This window comes from Trachurus japonicus, chromosome 7, assembly GCF_045865225.1.
Source record: "Trachurus japonicus isolate A0001 chromosome 7, Traja_1.0".
Lineage (NCBI taxonomy): Eukaryota > Metazoa > Chordata > Actinopteri > Carangiformes > Carangidae > Trachurus > Trachurus japonicus.
The window spans coordinates 29,767,129-29,786,175 of NC_140913.1; the positions used below are offsets into that span (position 1 = coordinate 29,767,129).

The 19,047-nt window shown below is 42.0% G+C and overlaps 1 protein-coding gene across 1 annotated transcript; it reads left to right on the plus strand.

The window, feature by feature from the left end:
• Positions 1–1,841: 1,841 nt before the first annotated feature.
• Positions 1,842–18,889, plus strand: ankrd52a (ankyrin repeat domain 52a). The gene is made up of 28 exons (XM_085782756.1): positions 1,842–2,070; positions 3,178–3,261; positions 3,380–3,458; positions 3,609–3,679; positions 3,905–4,105; positions 4,203–4,290; positions 4,486–4,628; positions 5,835–6,047; positions 7,060–7,138; positions 7,248–7,362; positions 7,575–7,657; positions 7,783–7,900; positions 8,042–8,110; positions 8,610–8,750; positions 9,455–9,517; positions 9,706–9,817; positions 10,269–10,340; positions 10,441–10,642; positions 11,879–11,966; positions 12,070–12,187; positions 13,319–13,538; positions 13,648–13,735; positions 13,833–13,916; positions 14,855–15,000; positions 15,189–15,271; positions 15,881–15,963; positions 16,181–16,272; positions 17,205–18,889. The coding sequence occupies exons 1-28, from the start codon at positions 2,044–2,046 to the stop codon at positions 17,480–17,482; spliced, it is 3,240 nt and encodes a 1,079-aa protein (XP_085638882.1). The 5' UTR covers positions 1,842–2,043; the 3' UTR covers positions 17,483–18,889.
• The last annotated feature ends 158 nt before the right edge of the window (positions 18,890–19,047 follow it).

Sequence of the window (19,047 nt, forward strand, 5' to 3'; positions counted from 1 at the left end):
GGACTCCCTCGAAAATTAGATGGCACATCTCAAGGGGCTATCCTTTGAAAATAAAGTCACATAAAGATAGGAATTACAACAACAGAAAAATAATTCCAGCAGTCGGTTGGTCCAGCACTCCTTCCACATGGTGGCTGAAAAAAACCTGTAAACCGTAATCTCTTGTTTATGACAGATAAGACTACACAAATACACACATAACATGTATGATGATCCAGGGCCGGCTCTAGCCATTTTGGTGCCCTAGGCGAGATTACTCACAGGCGCCCCCCCCCCAACAATGATCATAATGATCATAACGATAACATAGCAGTGTATCTCTATGTCCCCTCTGACCCTGAGATACACAACTTGCACAACAATCAGTAAAATTGCATTGAGTAAATCCTGGGTGAAGACATGAAAAAATTAGTCTCATCACAATCATGAGAACAAACTGTTGTGGTGCTTGAAATGGGTATACGAAAGTCTGGGCTTCACAAAAGCAGTGGAATATACTGTATGATATAAGGCAATAGGTGTAGAAAAAAAATTGTGAAATTGCTTTTTGAGCATAAATGTTAGGCCTAGTTGTCATTCTCACCAAATGTCTCAAATGTGGGATAACAGAAGCTAAATATTGACTTCACGTTACATTTCAAACTTCATGAGATGTGTGTAGCCCTAAATGAGACATTTTCTCCAAATATCAACTAAATAGACAAAAAACACACAAAATTTACAATATTTAGCCTATATAATGTACCCTATATGTGTTGTCACTGTGGTGCTGTTTGAGAGGTAAAAAAAATAAATAAATTAAAAACTAGTTTGAGAGCTCAGCAGGTCTGAATACAGAGCTGGAGCTGATCTGGAGCTGAGCTTCGTTGAAAACAAATGCATACAACCGGGAGGAGGGTTAGCAAAACAGTGGAGAAGTGGCGGCTACTGGCTGGTACGATGTAAACCCGTCTCGAAATTTTACCACTTTTTTCTATGATTTTTAAACTTTTTTTTTTAGACATTTCACCAGTTTTTTCTAGAATTTTTTGGAAGAAATTTTTTTCACTTTTTTCTTGACATTTTTAAACTTTTTCTTTTGCGAAATTGCATCACTTTTTTTCTAGAATTTTTTACTCCTTTTTTTTTTTTTAGGAATTTAACTTTTTTTTCTAGAAATTTTAAAACTTTATTTTTTAAAGCAGAAGTAGGAGCGATCCGGTCGTTTTAGACTTGTCAGCCGATGGAGTTAGCAGTCCCCGCCCTCGTCCCTACGTCACCACATTCGCGCGCATCCCTTGGCTGCACACACAGAGAGGACCGCCCCTTTATGCCGTTCTCTCTCCTCATTGGATAAAGGTTGTAGGATACGGAAAGTTTTCTCTTCGGCTCACAGCAGTGACAGAGCCGTGTTTCGGACCAAACACTCTATATAAGTGATTGCCGTCGGAAGATATAACTATTTAAGACTTAGCCTATATTAACACAAACATTCAGCTTACTTCTGCTTTAAGAGATGTTACCACTATTTTCCCCAGAAATTTCACTAAAATGTTTCCAAAAATTTGTGCCAATGGCCATAATTTGAACATACATTTACTAAGAAAGTAACATTATTCAGTCTTAGAACAAATATTTGTGTATTTCTGGTGTTTGTTTCGTTTGTTTTGTGTCAATTTAGGGGTCCTTTGATGTAAGAAGGTTTCAGAAGAACCACTGCAGTAGAGTAGAGGGTTAACAGCAGCTTTGACTCTCTTCGACCACACGGCGGCGCCATTTCCCCCCCAGAGGCCGGGCGGGGAGCGGGGAGCGGGGAGCAGACCGCCACGCCTGTAGGCGGAACCAGCAGCACCGTCGTAGCCAGTATCGTCACTCAGACCAGACATTGGATACAGACAACAACAGTGACAGATCAAGAAGACCGCATTTCTGTTTGCAACCAGCGGCAGCAGCTAGCTATGGGTGTAGTCTGAAAAAAAAGTGGATACAGTAGCGCACCGCAATATACCTCGAAGTTTAATCATCATCCTCATGAAGGAGCTCCGTCCTGGCTGAGTTTGGGAGATGGGAGTACTCAACATTGTAGACCAGGTAAGAAGAGAGAGAGAGAGAGGGAAAAAAAAAAAAAAAAAAAAAGCAAAGCGCTCCGTGTTTGTGCTGCTGTGGCGCAGTCTATTTGCTGGAAGAGAGACCTGCGTCTTTTTAACCGCCGAACATCTCGCTTCGGGCTCGTTTTTCTCTTAAACTTTTACATGCATGTTTGCTATAGTTGACATCTTGCTTTATAACGTTATGATTATGTGCAGATAGTGGTGTTTTTTTCCCACGGTTTGACGGCAGAGGGGGGTTGTTGCCGCTCCGATCTAGGCCGTGCTAAAGCCGTTTAGCCGTTGAGCTAGCTGTGACGTAAGCGGTGAGAAAAGCTGGTAGGCCGCAGCCCGGGCGCCGTGTATTTACTGGATGGAGACGTTACCACATCCAGTTACTCAACAGTAAACGCTATAATTTGCAGTTTTTAACACCAGAATTGCACATTTAACCGTTTCCAGAGACCAGTCGGTGCATTTAATAATAACCACCAGGGAGATTATTACTCGTACAGAGTGGTGGTGGTGGTGGTGATGATGATGATGTGCAGCTCCGGACCCGTCGCTCCGGATCAACGTAATCTCAGTCAGGCAGAAGGAGAACAAGATATATCGTTTATATCTAAACATTATTCAGACTAAGGACCAACAAACTGATGGAGAGATGGAGCAGGGACCCCCTACTATATTAAAAACAAGTCTGTTATATCAAATTGGACCCAGTGCCGTGTGTATAAACGTAGCATGTTATTGTGCATTCAATACTAAGCTATTCAAATAACAGACGGGCTCATATATTCATGTTTTTACTTTATTTTAAAATATTTACAAGGTGCAGTGAGTAAGTACGGTTGACCATGCCTCTGCCATTTATAAACAGACCTTGTTAACTGATATCAATTGCATGATAATCCTGCACACAAGCTGTTCAAATTGACCCTATTTTTAATTTGAAACATATATGTGGAAACAAAAAAGACATAAAACATTGCCTAGTCGACCAAAAATTGCAGCAGCACCTCCAGACCCCCTGTAGAAGATCTCTGTCGTACAGTGATGATGATAACTGATGTGTGTGTGTGTGTGTGTGTGTGTGTGTGTGTTGTTGCAGCCTCCTCTGGTCCAGGCCATCTTCAATCGTAATGCTGAAGAAGTTCAACTATTATTGCACAAAAAGGAGGATGTCAATGCACTGGTATGTGTAGACTTGCATATAGAGAGCGAGGGGTGGGGGGCTGAAATACCAGTTAATCAGCATTGAGCAATAGCCGTCATGCAAATGTGTGTTTTATTTTATTTTTTATGTCGTTCAGGACCAAGAGCGCCGTACGCCACTTCATGCTGCTGCCTGTGTGGGTGACGTCCATATAATGGACCTCCTCATTGAATCAGGTAAGTCAGGGAGCTGCATGCACCCCCACCTCCCCCTCCCCTCCCCTTCTCCCCTTTGTCACCACCACCCACTGATAAATCACTGTGCTTTGCTCCTCACCTGCAACATCCTTTAAAAAAACAACAACTTTTTTTCTGTTTGTCCTCCAGGTGCCAGTGTAAATGCTAAAGACCATATTTGGTTGACCCCATTGCACAGGGCGGCTGCTTCCAGAAATGAAGTAAGCAACAAACAGCCTCATATCCTCTCTGTTATTTCAAAGAGTCCTAATTATCTCTAATTCAAGATGTGCATCATGCTCTAATTCCGTTATGGATTCACCCACAGAACTCAATTATATCTCTGCACCAAAAAAAAAAAGAATATTGCACTGACTGAAGGAAATGCAGCGAACTGCAGATATGATATATGCTTTAAGCTCTTGTAATTGCTTCCATCTCCCCAGAGGGCAGTGGGTCTGCTGCTGAGGCGCGGAGCAGAGGCAAATGCACGAGACAAGTTCTGGCAGACTCCGCTGCATGTGGCTGCTGCCAACCGTGCCACACGCTGCGCAGAGGCCCTGCTAACCCAGCTGAGCAACCTGAACATGGCAGATCGCACAGGCAGAACTGCCTTGCACCACTCGGCTCAGAGCGGGTTCCAGGAGGTACGACACGAGCCGTTTGCTTCGTCTCTTCTTCTTTAAGTATCGCTTCCTCGAGAGCGGCTGCTGAACAGTTTTTATGAATTTAATCGTCTGACAGATGGTGAAGCTGTTGCTGAACAAAGGGGCCAACCTGAGTGCCATCGATAAGAAGGAGAGACAGCCTATCCATTGTGCTGCTTACTTGGGTATGCAAGTTTTTTTTTTTATTTTCTCTCTCTCCAGAGCTGCACAGCACATTTTCATTGTCCCAACGGCAGTAAATGCTCCTATTGTTCACAGCCACTTTTCGCGCAAATGAAGAGCAGCTCCTTGAGTCACAAACTACGACACTGACATGTTTTGTCCTGTTCTCTCTCTCCTGTGTGTTTTTTTTCCCGTAGGGCATGTGGAGATTGTGAAGTTGCTGGTGTCCCGCAGTGCAGACAAGAGCTGCAAGGATAAGCAAGGCTACACACCTCTCCACGCTGCTGCTGCAAGTGGTCACCTCGAAATTGTAAAGTACCTACTGAGGATGGGGACAGAGGTGAGGGCTGCTGCCTCAGATTTCTTCTTTATGAATGAATGGATGAAAAACACCAACATCAGAGTCAAATATTTTGCGTGGACAATTTAGCCAGCACATATTATCATACATAATTGCATCCAACATTTCACACACACACACACACACAAAAAAAAGTCATACAGTGACCGAAAAGCGAATAGGCTGAAGCCCAAGCCTTATATTTGCCTATCCTATACATTTCATAAATTTATGCTGCATTTCCACTACGTGGTACCGGCTCGACTTGACTTGATTTTTTTAATACCTGCTCGGCCAAGGTTCCAAAACGGGTTAAGAGGTTCTAAAATGTGACATGTACGTACTATGTTCTCCTGTTTACATTACACATATCCTAATATAAAAACAATTGTACACTGTCACATGGTTTTCCGGTATGTTTTTAATTAAATTATTAGGCTACTATCTTCGTTACAACTCACCATAATATAATAATAATATATAATCAGTCATCTGGTGATTGGTTGGTGGTCCAGTCTACTCTGTGATCTTGTTTTGCTGCTGTCGCTGCAGAAATCTCCTCTTCACAAAGATAATATGTTTGCGATGGAAGCAGGTTTTCAGTGCTTTTGTGGCGATCTCAGGATTTTCTGCTTTTATCCAGAACGCAGGGAGATTTTAAGTTTTCTATGAAGTGATGATTTCCAAAATCAAAAGACTGGAAGTGTAAATTAAACAAAATAAAGTATTTGATATTTTTTTGTTTGGGAACCGCCGCTGTAGTGGAAACGTTCTCATAGAATAGTACCTGGTACCAGAGCCGGGTCGAGCCGGTACCACGTAGTGGAAACGTGGTTTTAGATTACCTAGAATATCAGCAGTACAAAATTAAGACAAGAATTACTGTAATTTATATTTATTAAATATTTTACATTTTAAGACTTTCTTACAACTCAACAGAGAACTCCATAACTTCAACTCATCACTGAACTTAGTCCATATTTTAACTCCCAAAACTGAAATACATCAGTTTGAAAATAAATAACCTTCTCAAATTAAAATTTCCCTCTCTTAATTTAAATAGCTGAAGAATACAAACTGGAAGGCCGATATTCTTTACTTGAAAAATGATTTCTAGTGTTTTTTTAAGAACACGATATAGATGTTAAAATACTTTATCTTCAAGATTGCTTCTTCTCAGTCTGATCTCTTGTTTCTTCCCCTCAGATTGATGAGCCAAACAGCTTTGGAAACACTGCGCTCCATGTGGCGTGCTACATGGGGCAGGAGGCTGTGGCGACAGAGCTGGTCAACCACGGCGCCAACGTTAACCAGCCCAACAAGTGCGGCTACACCCCTCTGCACCTGGCGGCCGTCTCCACCAACGGTGCCCTCTGTCTGGAGTTGCTGGTCAACAATGGGGCAGATGTCAACCAGCAGGTAGGAAGCGCTTTGTACAAGGCAGCGTTGTTAACACACAAAATTTATTTTTAGTGGTTGTGTTTTTTATTGTTTACTCCAGATTTCAAAATAGCGATTTAAAGAAAACTGCCGGGATCCAGTGTAGGTGCAGTCAAGATATGGGGGTGGACATGAGTAAGGATAAAGATAGAGATAGTACAGTTTCTGTTCTTGTATATAAGAGCACTCTCTGTACAAATGTGCAGGGGTGGAGTAGTTCTCATAAATGCATTTAGCCGCCAGAAATGACAACATTGCCCTGGTATGTGTGAGACGGGAGCGAGCCAGAGAGAAAATGTCATGATATATGTAAGCGTTCATGTATAAATACATCTTAAAGATAGTGTTTTATACAACCAGTGTTGTTTGGTATTTGTATAATAGTTCATTTAGTGGAGGTTTGATGATTTAGCAAAGCCAAACTTTGACTGCAGCCTAATCACTCAATCACTCGACTCAACCTTAATTAGATCAAAAGAGTCGCTTTGGCAGATGCAGTTGGAAGATGATTAGCTGCTGTATAATATGAACATAAGACACTTTAATTAGAATAATGACATCGCAGTTTTAACGCGAGGCTGTTAGTGGTGAAATGGAAACATTTGAGTCATTACACTGGGATCATAATGAGAGCTGACAAGCTGCACCTGCAGCAGCAGCGGCAGCGTGGCAGCGGCGGGTTGAGGTCTGCTGTGGTTTTGTTCTCAGTTTCAAAATTGTTGGTGGCAAATTGAAAGTTGTTATTTCAGGTCATAAGTTAGTTACGGTATATATATATTTTTCTTCAGCTTTGATCTTTCACTGGTTTCACCGCACAGAAAAAAAAAGTAAAAACACAATGATAAGTTTTGTCACATTTCTGTCATAACTGTAAAAATGAGATTTGTCAAATGAGTTTCTTTCTCTGTTGCAGCAGTGAAATATTATTCTGATCCATTTCACTACATATAAAGAGAAACAATCTGACTTTATACTTTTTATTTTCTTGCAGAGCAAAGAAGGGAAGAGCCCCCTGCACATGGCAGCCATTCATGGACGCTTCACACGCTCTCAGATCCTCATCCAGAACGGTAACAGTGACTGACTGATCTCTGAGAATATGATGGTTGAAGCTTTTCTCTTCTCCTAATGGCTCTTTGATATTTACTCCCCCCCCTTTTTTTTTTTACTTTCCATCAGGTGGGGAAATTGATTGTGTGGATAAGTATGGCAATACTCCTCTCCACGTTGCTGCTAAGTACGGCCATGAACTGCTGATCAGCACTCTAATGACCAACGGAGCAGACACGGCCAGGTAAAAAAACAAAACAAAAACAGCTTTAAGTGGTCTCGCTGATGCAAATAATTGTATCATGAGGTTGTAGAAACACAATAAACGAAGCATTAATGCACGAGCCTGGAGCCAGAAAACAGTCGGGGGTTAACCGGGGTTACAGTTTCGTTCTAACATGGCGTGTTTGTTTTCTAACGTTTTGTTGTTGTTGTTGTGTGTCTGTTTCTGCGTAGACGTGGGATCCATGGAATGTTCCCTTTGCACTTAGCTGTGCTGTACGGGTTTTCAGACTGTTGTCGCAAGTTACTCTCCTCAGGTTTGTGTTCATGTTAACGTTCACGCTCTGATTTATTTAATCTGCTACATCTGTTTTTTGTTTTTTTTATTGTTGTTTTTTTCATGGCTCTGACCTCCAGCTCTTTTTCCGCCACCCTGCTACAGGTCAGCTGTATAGTATAGTTTCATCTATGAGTAAGGAGCATGTACTATCAGCTGGGTTTGACATAAACACCCCTGACAACTTTGGGAGGACCTGTCTACACGCTGCTGCCTCTGGAGGGTAAGACGACGCACAACGCACAATCTGCTCTGGCACTGGAATATTCAAGTGACCTAGAAACTGTCACGCACGCATGTGTGTTTTTGTCTGTTGTTGCACCAATTTTTAATTTCCTGACATGATGATCGTTTGTCTCCACAGAAATGTTGAATGTCTGAACTTGCTCTTAAGTAGCGGTACCGACTTAAACAAGAGGGACATAATGGGAAGGTGAGTTTCCCCCTCTTCCTTATTAGACGTCTGTCTTTATTATTGATTGGCGATGTAACGATTACTTGTTTTCAGTATTAAACGCCACAATTACTTGATCGTAAAGATTCCTAAATACCGTCACGTTCTGAAAAAGGTTATGTCAAAGTAAATTCACAGATACTGGTCCATTTATTTTTTGAATTGGTAGGAATTTAAATGTTAGCGTGTCATTTGTACTTTAAAATTAAATTGAAAATGACTTAAATATTTCAAACACTTCCCCTGGGGGATTAATAACTGGTCCTATACTAAGAGATTAGTAAAGTAATTATATTTTGACTGTATTTGGTTTTACACATTCATAGTGTTGTGAAATGTATTGATGCATAATAATCGTAATACCGTGATTATTTCTCTCACAATAATCGTACCAAGAAAATCTATAATCGTGACATCCCTATAATAATAGTAATTTTTATAGATGATCATTCTGAGGAACTGTCTTGTCTCTCTGCAGGACACCGTTGCACTATGCGGCTGCTAATGGGAGGTACCAGTGCACTGTGACCCTGGTGAGCGCTGGCGCTGAGGTCAACGAGCCTGACCAGACAGGCTGTACTCCCCTGCACTACTCTGCAGCCTCCCAAGCCTTCAGCAGGTTGGAAAACTATGTCTCTCTCTCTCTCTTTATGTGTGTTTGTACTTTTACAGAAACGGAAAAAGCAAAACAAGTTGTCTGATTCTGTTTGTCTCTGGAAGAAAGTCAACCGTTATTTTACAGATGCACTCAGTTTCTTGACTTGTTGTATTTGGTCTCATACATGTTGTCAAGGAACATATGTTTTTTTTTTTTAGGTTAATGTTCTCAGGGTGACCTTGGGTCCTTAAATACAAGTTAACTGATAAAAGGCCTTAAAAACTATTAAATTGTCTTAAATTCGGATTGTTTAAGTTTTAAATAGTGCTGCCTTCAAATTGACAATGTGAACTCCTATTTATAATATTCAGGTCACTGTGAAAGTTTCTGGTATGCACTGAATGAACGTATCAATGACTAACCCCTAACCCTAACCTAATAGATATTGTTTAGGACAATGACAGTTTAGTTAAATAAACACATTTGAAAGATGTTCTTGAATTATTTTCATTTTACCTTACTTTTCATTTTGAACTGACATTAATGCGTTTCATTGGAAAGATTATATCTTGGCTTCTGATCTGAGTTTCCATCTTGGGGTTTGGTCTTAAATTTAGTTTAAAGTGGTATTAAAACGTCTTACATATAACTTATTCATACCTGTAGTCAGCCAGTATCTGTGTCACTTCATCCTTTTTATCTGAGATTTTTGTTTTCCTTTACAGAGTCGATCGTCATTTTTCTGGAAACCATCAGAACGATGAGGACGAGGCGAAGGAGTCGTACTTGTGAGTTTATTTTGTACTTCCCTCTCCTGCATCTGCCCATGAACAACAGCGTGATTAAGTCCTAAAATTCAATAAACCGACTCTCTCACTCACTTTGTTTGTGGAAAACACTTTGTGCCCGCCGGCCTTTGAATTAAATCCTGCTGTCTCTTGTTTAATCCTCCGTCGTCTTTGTGTCTCTGCTGCAGCTGCTTGGAGCATCTTTTGGACAACGGTGCTGATCCATCGATGGTCAACTCTAAGGGTTACAGCGCTGTTCACTATGCAGCTTACCACGGCAACAAACAAAACCTGGAGCTGGTGTGTTCCTCTGCTTTTTCTTTTCTTTAATATCTGAAATCATATTATAAATATTACTCACCATGGTTGGTTAAAATGTTTGTGCTCATAGTGAAGCTGCGGCATTTAAGATATTGCTCAATATGTTGTTATAAAGGAAAAAATCTGATTGTAGCTCCACAAACTTGCCGCATTTCAATATATTTTAATTATACTGCAGTGATAAACCTGCATTTCATGAAGGTTGGTTGCACTTAAATGAGATATTTGATGACATAAGCCTGGAAGCGATGGGACTTGCTCTTCCCTGATGTGTTTATAGACCAGACACTTGAGTATGGCACAGCAGCTTCTGACGTGGTGACCTGCTAAATGAGGAAAATTTAAATACTCACGACCTCTGAGATGCTTCTTCTTCTTCCCTCGGTTAATGAAACCAAATTAAATCCACTGTATGTGTTATTTCTTTTAGCTCCTGGAGATGTCCTTTAATGCACTAGGAGACATAGAGAGCAGCATCCCAGTCAGTCCGCTGCATCTCGCTGTAAGTTCCCTCTGGACATCCACTTGTAATTGTCTTCTTAATCTTGACTTAATGCAAAAGTTGTGGCTGACTTCCTCTGTGCCCCTCCTCAACCCCCCAGGCTGATAAGGGCCACTGGCAGGCGCTGCGTGTGCTGACTGAGACGGCGGCCTACGTGGACATGCAGGACGCTGCAGGCCGTTCTGTGCTCTACTTGGCTGCTCAGAAAGGCTTCGCCCGCTGCGTGGAGGTGCTGCTCGCTCAGGGGGCGTCCTGTCTCCTCAATGACAACCGCCTCATGTGGACTCCGATTCACGTTGCAGGTACGCTGCTGCTGGCACTACAGCTGCTTCTGAATATTCAGTTTAAAGAGGAACTATGCTACATTTTTACCTTAAGGTCCCCCTAAAGAGGCATTTTAAAATTTGTAAAAATGCTCTGCTATGACTATTTTTTGATTAGATTTACTTTCCCTCAAAAAAGTTGTTAAAAAAAACTCTCCAAAGAGGCTAAAAACACATCTACTTTACTTTATTTCCCCCTTATTGAAAAAAACAGGTTCTATGAATATGAGTATGCAAATGACTGACTCACTTTGAAACTGCATTTCCAAATCTAAAATGCTCAGTTATGGCGTGCATTGCCGACTTCGCTGCTGAAATGTCTTGTAGTAGAACCCAAACACTATATTGACATGTTAATTATTTCTTAAAGTCAATATTTAATTCAGGGGGACTTTAATTAAACAGCTTTGGAATAATTGTGAAGGTTTAATAAATGACATGTAAATTCTTACGAGGGAGAATGGAGGCTCTCTGCCTTGCACCGCGACACAAACGCTCCCCGTAATCCATAATCTCTTGTTTATGACAGATTAGACTTCACATCGTATATCATATACAGTATAATGTTTTCTACCGCTCTATTGATTGATTTCTCGCCGGCTTCGTTGTAAACAAATGCACATGGCCGTGAGGAGGGTTAGCAACACAGTGGAAAAGCGACCAGACTTCCATAGTTCCCCTTTAACTTCAATTAGAAAATACATGTTAGTAAATACACTGTTCGTCCAAAAAAAGGCACCACTTGGATTTAACTAAGCTAATAGGTCAGAGCTTCCCATTGGATGATTATGTTTCAGCTTTGTTTCAACTAATCTAACCCTAACTGATGCAGTCTCATTTCTTAAACAACCATGTTGGAAGACACATGAATCCTGTGGTCGTTTCAGAAGGGTCAAATTATTGATATCAAACAAATAAAACATCTAAGGAGATTAATGAGACTAAAATTGGGTTTAGTATTATTAGAAACTGGAAGGATAGTGGGGAAGCATCATCTTCAAGGAAGAATTGTGGTCCAATTTGCCCACAGAGTCCAGACCTGAACCCCATTGAGAATCTTTGAAAAATTAATGCAACTCTGGATGGAAATAACTGTTGTGACATTGCAGAAGCTTATTGAAATGATGCCACAGCAAATGCGTGAGTGTGTGACTTTTTTTTTTGGACAGGCAGTGTATTTTAAACTCTCTTCTCTTGTGCTTTGTTTCCCTCCAGCTGCCAACGGCCACTCAGACTGCCTGCGCATGATGATCGATTATGGGGAGGAGGGAGATCTCACCAACGTTGCAGACAAATTTGGCCAGTGAGTCGTTTTTCTTTGTTCCTTGTTGTGTTGTATCTTCAAATGGATTTGACCTTTGACTTTTAACCTCTTTTATTGTTATGTGTGTGTGTGTCACCCTCAGGACCCCTCTGATGCTCGCTGTTCTGGGAGGTCACACCGACTGTGTCCACTTCCTGTTGGAGAAGGGTGCCTTGCCAGACGCCAAGGACAAGAGGGGCAGCACGGCTCTGCACAGAGGGGTGAGTCCAAGACGAGGTCGTCATCATCATCATCTACAATAGACCAAAATATCCTTCATTATCATTTACAAATACGGCATTAGATGGTGTTTAAAGAGATGCTGCATCTTCTAGTGTCGTGTCCCCACCTGGCCTTTGTCAGCTAATTAAAATGTAATTATACACGGTAGAAAAGTTAAAACAGAGAAATGATGGCTGAAGCTTTTCTGCATTTTTAATGACACCATCTGTCAGGGCGTCTGAGGGATCAGGTCAAGAGTAGGAGAACAAATCACGCTGAGTGTCCTTTTATCCAGGACCCAGACTCCTACATTCAATTAAGATATTCATAAAATAACCTTCTTTCTTCTGTTCCCTTCCTCCATCCTTCCTTCCTTCTCTTCGTCCTTACTTGTTATTCCTTCCTATTTTGATCCAATTGACCTGATCTGTTCCCTCTCCCTCCATCTTTCTTTCCTTCCCTTTTCCCTTCCTTCTTTCCTCCCTTCTTCCCCTTCTTCTTCCTTCCTTGAATGAATCTGTTCCCTCCCTCCATCTTTCTTTCCACAATCATTTTCCCCTTCCTTCCTTCTTTCTTCCTTCTTCTTCCTTCCTTGAACGAATCTATTCCCTCCTCCCTTCCTTCCTTCTTCTTCCTTCCTTGAACGAATCTGTTCCCTCCCCCCTTCCTTCCTTCCTTCCCTTCGTCCTTACTTCTTCCTTCCTTTTTGACCCAATTAACCCTATCTGTTCCCTGCCTCCTTCTGTCTTGCCTTCCTTTTCCCCTTCCTTCTTTCCTCCATTCTTTCCCTTTGTCCTTCCTTCCTTCCCTTCGTCCTTACTTCTTCCTTCCTTTTTGACCCAATCTGTTCCCTCCCTCCTTCTATCTTTCCTTCATTTTTCCCTTCCTTCCTTTCTTCCTTCTCTTCCTTCTTCCTCCCTTCCTTGACCTAGGAGGACAATAGTTTCTGTGCATGAAAGCAAACTAGAAGTATTATTACTGCTGTGATGCAGGAGTATAAAGAAATTATTTATATATCCACTTGTCTCACGAGTTTGTCTCATGACCTCCTGCTGTGTGTGTCTGTGTCTGTGTGTGTGTGTGTGTCTGTGTGTGTGTGTGTGTCTGTCTGTGTCTGTGTGTGCGTTCAGGCGGTGCTGGGCCACGACGACTGTGTGACAGCGCTGCTGGAGCACAAAGCTTCTGCACTGTGTCGGGACATCCAGGGTAGGACACCGCTGCACTACGCCGCATCCAGAGGCCACACAGAAATCCTGGCCAGTCTGGTGCAGGCCGCCATGGCAACAGACCCGCAAGATAAACTGCTGGACAACAAACAATACACCCCATTACACTGGGCTGCTTACAAAGGTTCGCTCAGTTCGTTCGACTTGAAAAGGATAACCCCTAAACGTTGCAGTTGATCACAATCACGTCTGTTGTCTGTAATATTAAAAAAATAAAATGTATTTGTTTGCAGGGCATGAAGACTGTTTGGAGGTTTTACTTGAATTTAAAACATTTATCCATGAAGAGGGAAACCCTTTCACCCCCCTGCACTGTGCTCTGTGAGTATTAGCTCTCATCTTGGGTCAAAACGAACCGACATCAGGAGGAAGGTTCAGGTTAAATGAGGAACTCTCTCTCTCTGTGTCTTCCCTGCAGGATGAATGGCCATAGCGGTGCTGCAGAGAGGCTGCTGGAATCTGCTGGGGTCCACATGATTAACACCAGAGATGCCAAAGGACGGTGAGGCTGAAACTTGAGACTGTTTATGAGACCTAAAGATCCACCCTAAAATTGGGAGGAATATTCCATTTATAACATACTTCATCACTTCATCATTTAGTACGTTTACATGACACTTGAGAAAACCGAATTATTGCCTTAATCCGACTATAACTGGACAACTGAGTGCATGTAAATGAGTCCGATTAATTTCTCCTCCGATTAAGACACCCAGATAATGTGATTGTAAGACGCCGTAATCGGACTTTAACTAGACAACGCTCCACATTCTCCGCGCTGGCGTAAGACCCCAGAACAAAAACATCCAAGAAAGCCGGTCGCAGAAGTTCTTGGCTGCCTCTTGAAATCACCATGACCACGAGGGATAGCGTGCACCTTTTCTGCACAATAAGTAACGCGCACATTACGTATGAGATGAACATTGAAAATGCCGGTCTGCTGCCTGGCTAATAGGTCAACCGGAAAAGGGGCTGTATTAACCCGCTGCAACAACGCACCTGGTGTTGAGGAGGAGGACACGTTCTCGTCAGTTATTCGATTTTCTCAGTTGCATGTAAACTGGGACAAGGACAGAAGTCTGATTAGATGCCAAAATTAAATTTTGAGCATAGCTTGATTAAGCTGTCCATATAAACGTACTGAGTATTAGGGCTGCACGTTTTATTTACAGGCGAACCTTCTACCTATAACCTGAGCTACATCGCTAGACTTAACGTAAAAAAACAACAACAACGGCAGACTTCGGTCGGGTCCCTTGGATACCACATCTGAAACGCATCCATGCAGCATCGATAGGCATATTTGTTCTGGCACAACTATAATATATTGAACAATGTCATCGCAAGTAGAGTTAGTGATGTTATTTTCTACTGTTCCTGAGCTTTGGCCGTAGCACCGATGGTATAGTAATTGGTGTGTGTGTGCGTGTGTGTGTGTAGGACCCCACTGCATGCTGCTGCGTTTGCTGAGGATGTCGCAGGACTTCAGCTGGTGCTTCGCCACGGTGCAGAGATCAACACGGTGGACAACAGCGGACGCTCTGCTCTGATGGTGGCTGCTGACAAGGGACACAGTGGCACCGTGGGTGAGTCGCACCTGTCGTAATAACAACAAGAACAACCAAGTGTTTTTTTTTGTTTTGTTTTGTTTCAACAATAGATGTCTGTGCATGCGCCACACTGCAGCCCTGAATGGCTCTTTTGTGCATCTCCTCCTCTGACAATAATTGTCTGTAGTCACTGGGGAATAAACGTCTTTGTCTTTGCGGTGCAGCCATCCTCCTGCACCGGGCCAAGGCCGACCTGACACTGCTGGATGAGAACAGGAACACTGCCCTGCACCTGGCCTGCAGCAAGGTACGCATCACATCCCCCGCCTCCGAAGGGAGCTGAGCGTTAAAACTGTGTCTGTTAGAAAGAATCAGAGTATTGAAGAGGAGAGCAGAGTGCAGTTCTCTTTAGGCAAGGCACAATTCATACACCAGGCAATTCAAAGTACTTTACAGCGGCAAAGAGAATAAAAATGCATTTAAAAGAAAAAGAGAGAAATAAGCCAGTGAAAGAGGGTTTAAAAGACCTTCTAATAATCTAGCATGTATTTTGGTCTATCCTTATAATTTAATTCTTTTATATCTCTGAAATCCTCAGAAATTTCTTCATATTTAGCTCTGATTTTGTGAGATGTGAGATGTGAGACTCCAGGACGAACTAATTAGGTTTCATTTGTCAAATGTCAAGGTCACTGTGACCTCACTGAACATGTTTTTCACTGTAACGCAAGGATTCAAACACAAATTCTGACACAATTTAACACGAATGTCAAAGAGGATAAATTGATGAAGTGCTGAGATTTTATACTGTATATATAATCACTGTTACATCACAATGTCCTTTAAAAACACGTCTGTTGTTAACTGAAGGAGAACAGAGAGTTTATCTTTGCTGTGTTTCTGTTTTGTCCCTCAGGCTCATGAGATGTGCGCCCTGCTGATTCTGGGAGAGATCCACAGTCCTACACTCATAAACGCCACCAACAGTGCTCTGCAAATGTGAGAAGATTTAATTTTTATCATTTTAGCACAAATTTGTTTCTTTGTTTTACTCAATTACTTAAGTCTTAAGTAAGTCTTAGTATTTTAGTAGTTGTGACAAATTGTAGTTCACGCATCACCTGTGTGTAGTTTGGCTGTTCTAGCTGGTGATTAGTCGGTCTGTCAGTCGTCTCTCAGCCTCATCTCTCCCTCTCTCCCTCCCTCTCTCCTCCAGGCCGCTCCATCTTGCAGCACGTAATGGCCTGGCTACGGTGGTGCAGGCACTGCTGAGTAGAGGAGCCACTGTGCTGGCTGTGGATGAGGAAGGTGAGTGTTTGTGTTTTCATATAAAAGAAGATTTAAGATTTGGGGAAACATCCACTCTTGTTGCAAAACTGAAAACTTACTTGAGAGAACAGACAACCTCCAAAGTTAATGCAAGTGTCTCTCAGCTCTGTTTTTGTTCTCCACCGACCCTTGAGAAAAATCCTGCTAAATGTTTCACTTAAAGAGGAACTATTCAGGATTTGTATCTTAACGACACTTCATTTTTATCTTAATTAAACAGCTTCAGAGTCCTAGTGATGGTTTAATAAATAACTCAACTTGTTCCAGAGAGAATAGAGGCTTTCTGCCTTCCACCTAGCGTCTCTTGGCTGAAAACCAACCTTGTAAGATCAGACCCGGTTAAATAACTTTAATTACCACAAGTACCGAAAACAGGTTCGGTTGTGTACTACTCGGTACCGTATCGATTCAAATGTGAAAGGTATCCATCCCTATCTACAGCTCTATTGATTGATTTCTTTCTGGCTTTGTTGTAAACAAATGCACATGGCCGGGAGGAGGGAGAACATAATAGTGACAAGAAAACAAACAAAATAGCAGTGGACACCACTCGTCTATCTATCTTTTCTTTTTTTCCCTTCTTTTTCTCTTTCTCCTTCTTCTTTTTTTGTAAGCGCTTATCTTTTCTTTTTTAAACATTTTCTTAAACTGAGACATACTTGTACAACTTTTCAACCCAGAGAGAGGAAACCAAACCAAAACAAGGAAGTTGTTGCTGTAAAAGTCAAAGTCACTGAGTTAGAAATATAAAACGGATGAAAGAACTCACTCAAACAGAAGTTATATGAGTTTGAGTGACACCTCTGTCGGTTGGAGCAGCTTTTATAAACCTGTGTCTAATCCACGAGGCGTTCAGGGTCCGTGCGTCTCCACTAATGTGAACGTGTTGTTGTTGTTGTTGTGTCTCCCAGGCCACACCCCGGCTTTGGCCTGTGCTCCCAACAAGGATGTGGCTGACTGCCTGGCTCTGATCCTCTCTACCATGAAGCCTTTCCCCCAGCGGGACCCTTCCTCCTGCTCCTGCTCCCCCCCCACCGTCGTCTCCCCCTCCCCGGGTCTCAACTTGCTGAAGCACTGCGGCATCACCGCCGCCTGCGCCCCGCTGCCCAGCAACGGCCTCCACCACAACGGCTACGTCAAAGACCGCCACGGCGCGCCGGTCGGCCTGGACGGGTGTCTGTCTGAGTGAGGTCACCCCCCCCCACCCTCACCCTCACCCTCACCCCCCCTCCTCCTCCTCCTACCGCCCCTCACCCCCCAACCCCCCCGCCTCCTCTACCCCCCCCTCAGTCAGCTGCTATCACCATCATCACCACCAGGGGGTGACTCCCTTTAAACATGGCCCCGAGGACCAGGAGAGCACCCACCCACCCACATGTCTGTTCTCTGTGTGTGTGTGTATGTGTTTGTGCGTCTGTCTGTGTGTCTGTGTGTGCGTGTGTGTGAGTGTTTTGGTCTTCTCTTGAGGTGCAGTCAAACCTAATATGCAATTAGATCCCATTCCTCCATCTCCTAGTAGTGCTTAATACTACGTAGAGGCAGAGATTTGCTCTACAAGGTCACTCAAGACGGAAAAAGCAAAAGCGTGTGGCAAACCGAAACACAAACAAACACTAGCAAAATCTGGCCAGAAGAAAAGAAAAGAAAAAAATAAACATTTAACCCTTTAAAACCATGTCGACATAATTATATAACCAACATCTAAGAGCATGGAAATCTCCTGTATCCTCGACTTGTCTCTTTCTCTTTCATATCATTCACAGTATAAAAGTCATATCATGTTTAACCAGTTGTGGTGACCTTGTAGAGGAACATACAGCCTTCCCAAAAGAATGATCAAAGAGTTTCTTTGTTTAATTTTTTGTTTTATTTTGTTTTGTTTGTGCTTTTCCTTCTTTATTCTTTTTTTTTTTTTTTGGTTTTTAATTGTCCGTTAGCTTAGATTTTTATGAAGGAACCACACAAGGGAAAAAAAAAAATCTAAATTTTTTTGCTTAAAGAGTGCAATGCTTGTGTACTACAGTACAATCTGAAATTTTTTGGAAAAGGGTCACAAAGATGTTAATTCCATAGTGTACTTAAAAAAAAAAAAAAAAACAGCCTAGAAAATCGGTTTTGGCATTTTAAGATAATAACAATTTGGTAAAGAAAATGAATAAATAAATGCTGCTGAATATGAATAATACATTATTAGCAAACGTCTCCTTCCAAAGGAGCGCCATGTGTTTTTTCGGGGAGCGAAGGGTCAGCAGCGTTTTTGGAAAAAACATCGACTTGTTCTTGATGCTGACTTGACTTGACTTCCTGTGTTTTAAAGATGCTAAATAAGTGTTTGTTAAGCTAGAATGTTTCTAAGCATATAAGTTATGACCAAAGTTGATCAATACACTACTATGGCTATAAATTATTTATTTGAGATGAACTGTACTGTATAGAGAAAGACAATAGATCTTGATATACCTCGTCGACTCGTTTAGCAGCTGCTTCATCTTCACCCAGGGTCCGTAGGCCTAATGTTCTCTTTTTGTAGGACTAGAGAACTACTGTAGGATAGTGACTGACTGAGGCCTTGTTTATTTCTAGATGAAGGCTTTACTAGTAATATCTGCCAACAACACCTCATCAAAGCATCATATATCTGAGCACATAAAAATGAACAAGCCATTTCAATTTATTTCCCATCTCTTTAACAGTGTTTTTTGGAGTTTAGAAAAAAAAAAAAAAGATTTCAGACTTCCGAATGGCCTAATTATT

Bases quoted from the DNA above. Each gene is read 5' to 3' on its own strand.
- ankrd52a (XM_085782756.1), top strand. From the start codon at position 2,044: ATGGGAGTACTCAACATTGTAGACCAG. The intron at 7,139-7,247 runs GTAACAGTGACT...ACTTTCCATCAG, and splicing joins TCAGATCCTCATCCAGAACG to GTGGGGAAATTGATTGTGTG. The intron at 10,643-11,878 runs GTACGCTGCTGC...GTTTCCCTCCAG, and splicing joins GACTCCGATTCACGTTGCAG to CTGCCAACGGCCACTCAGAC.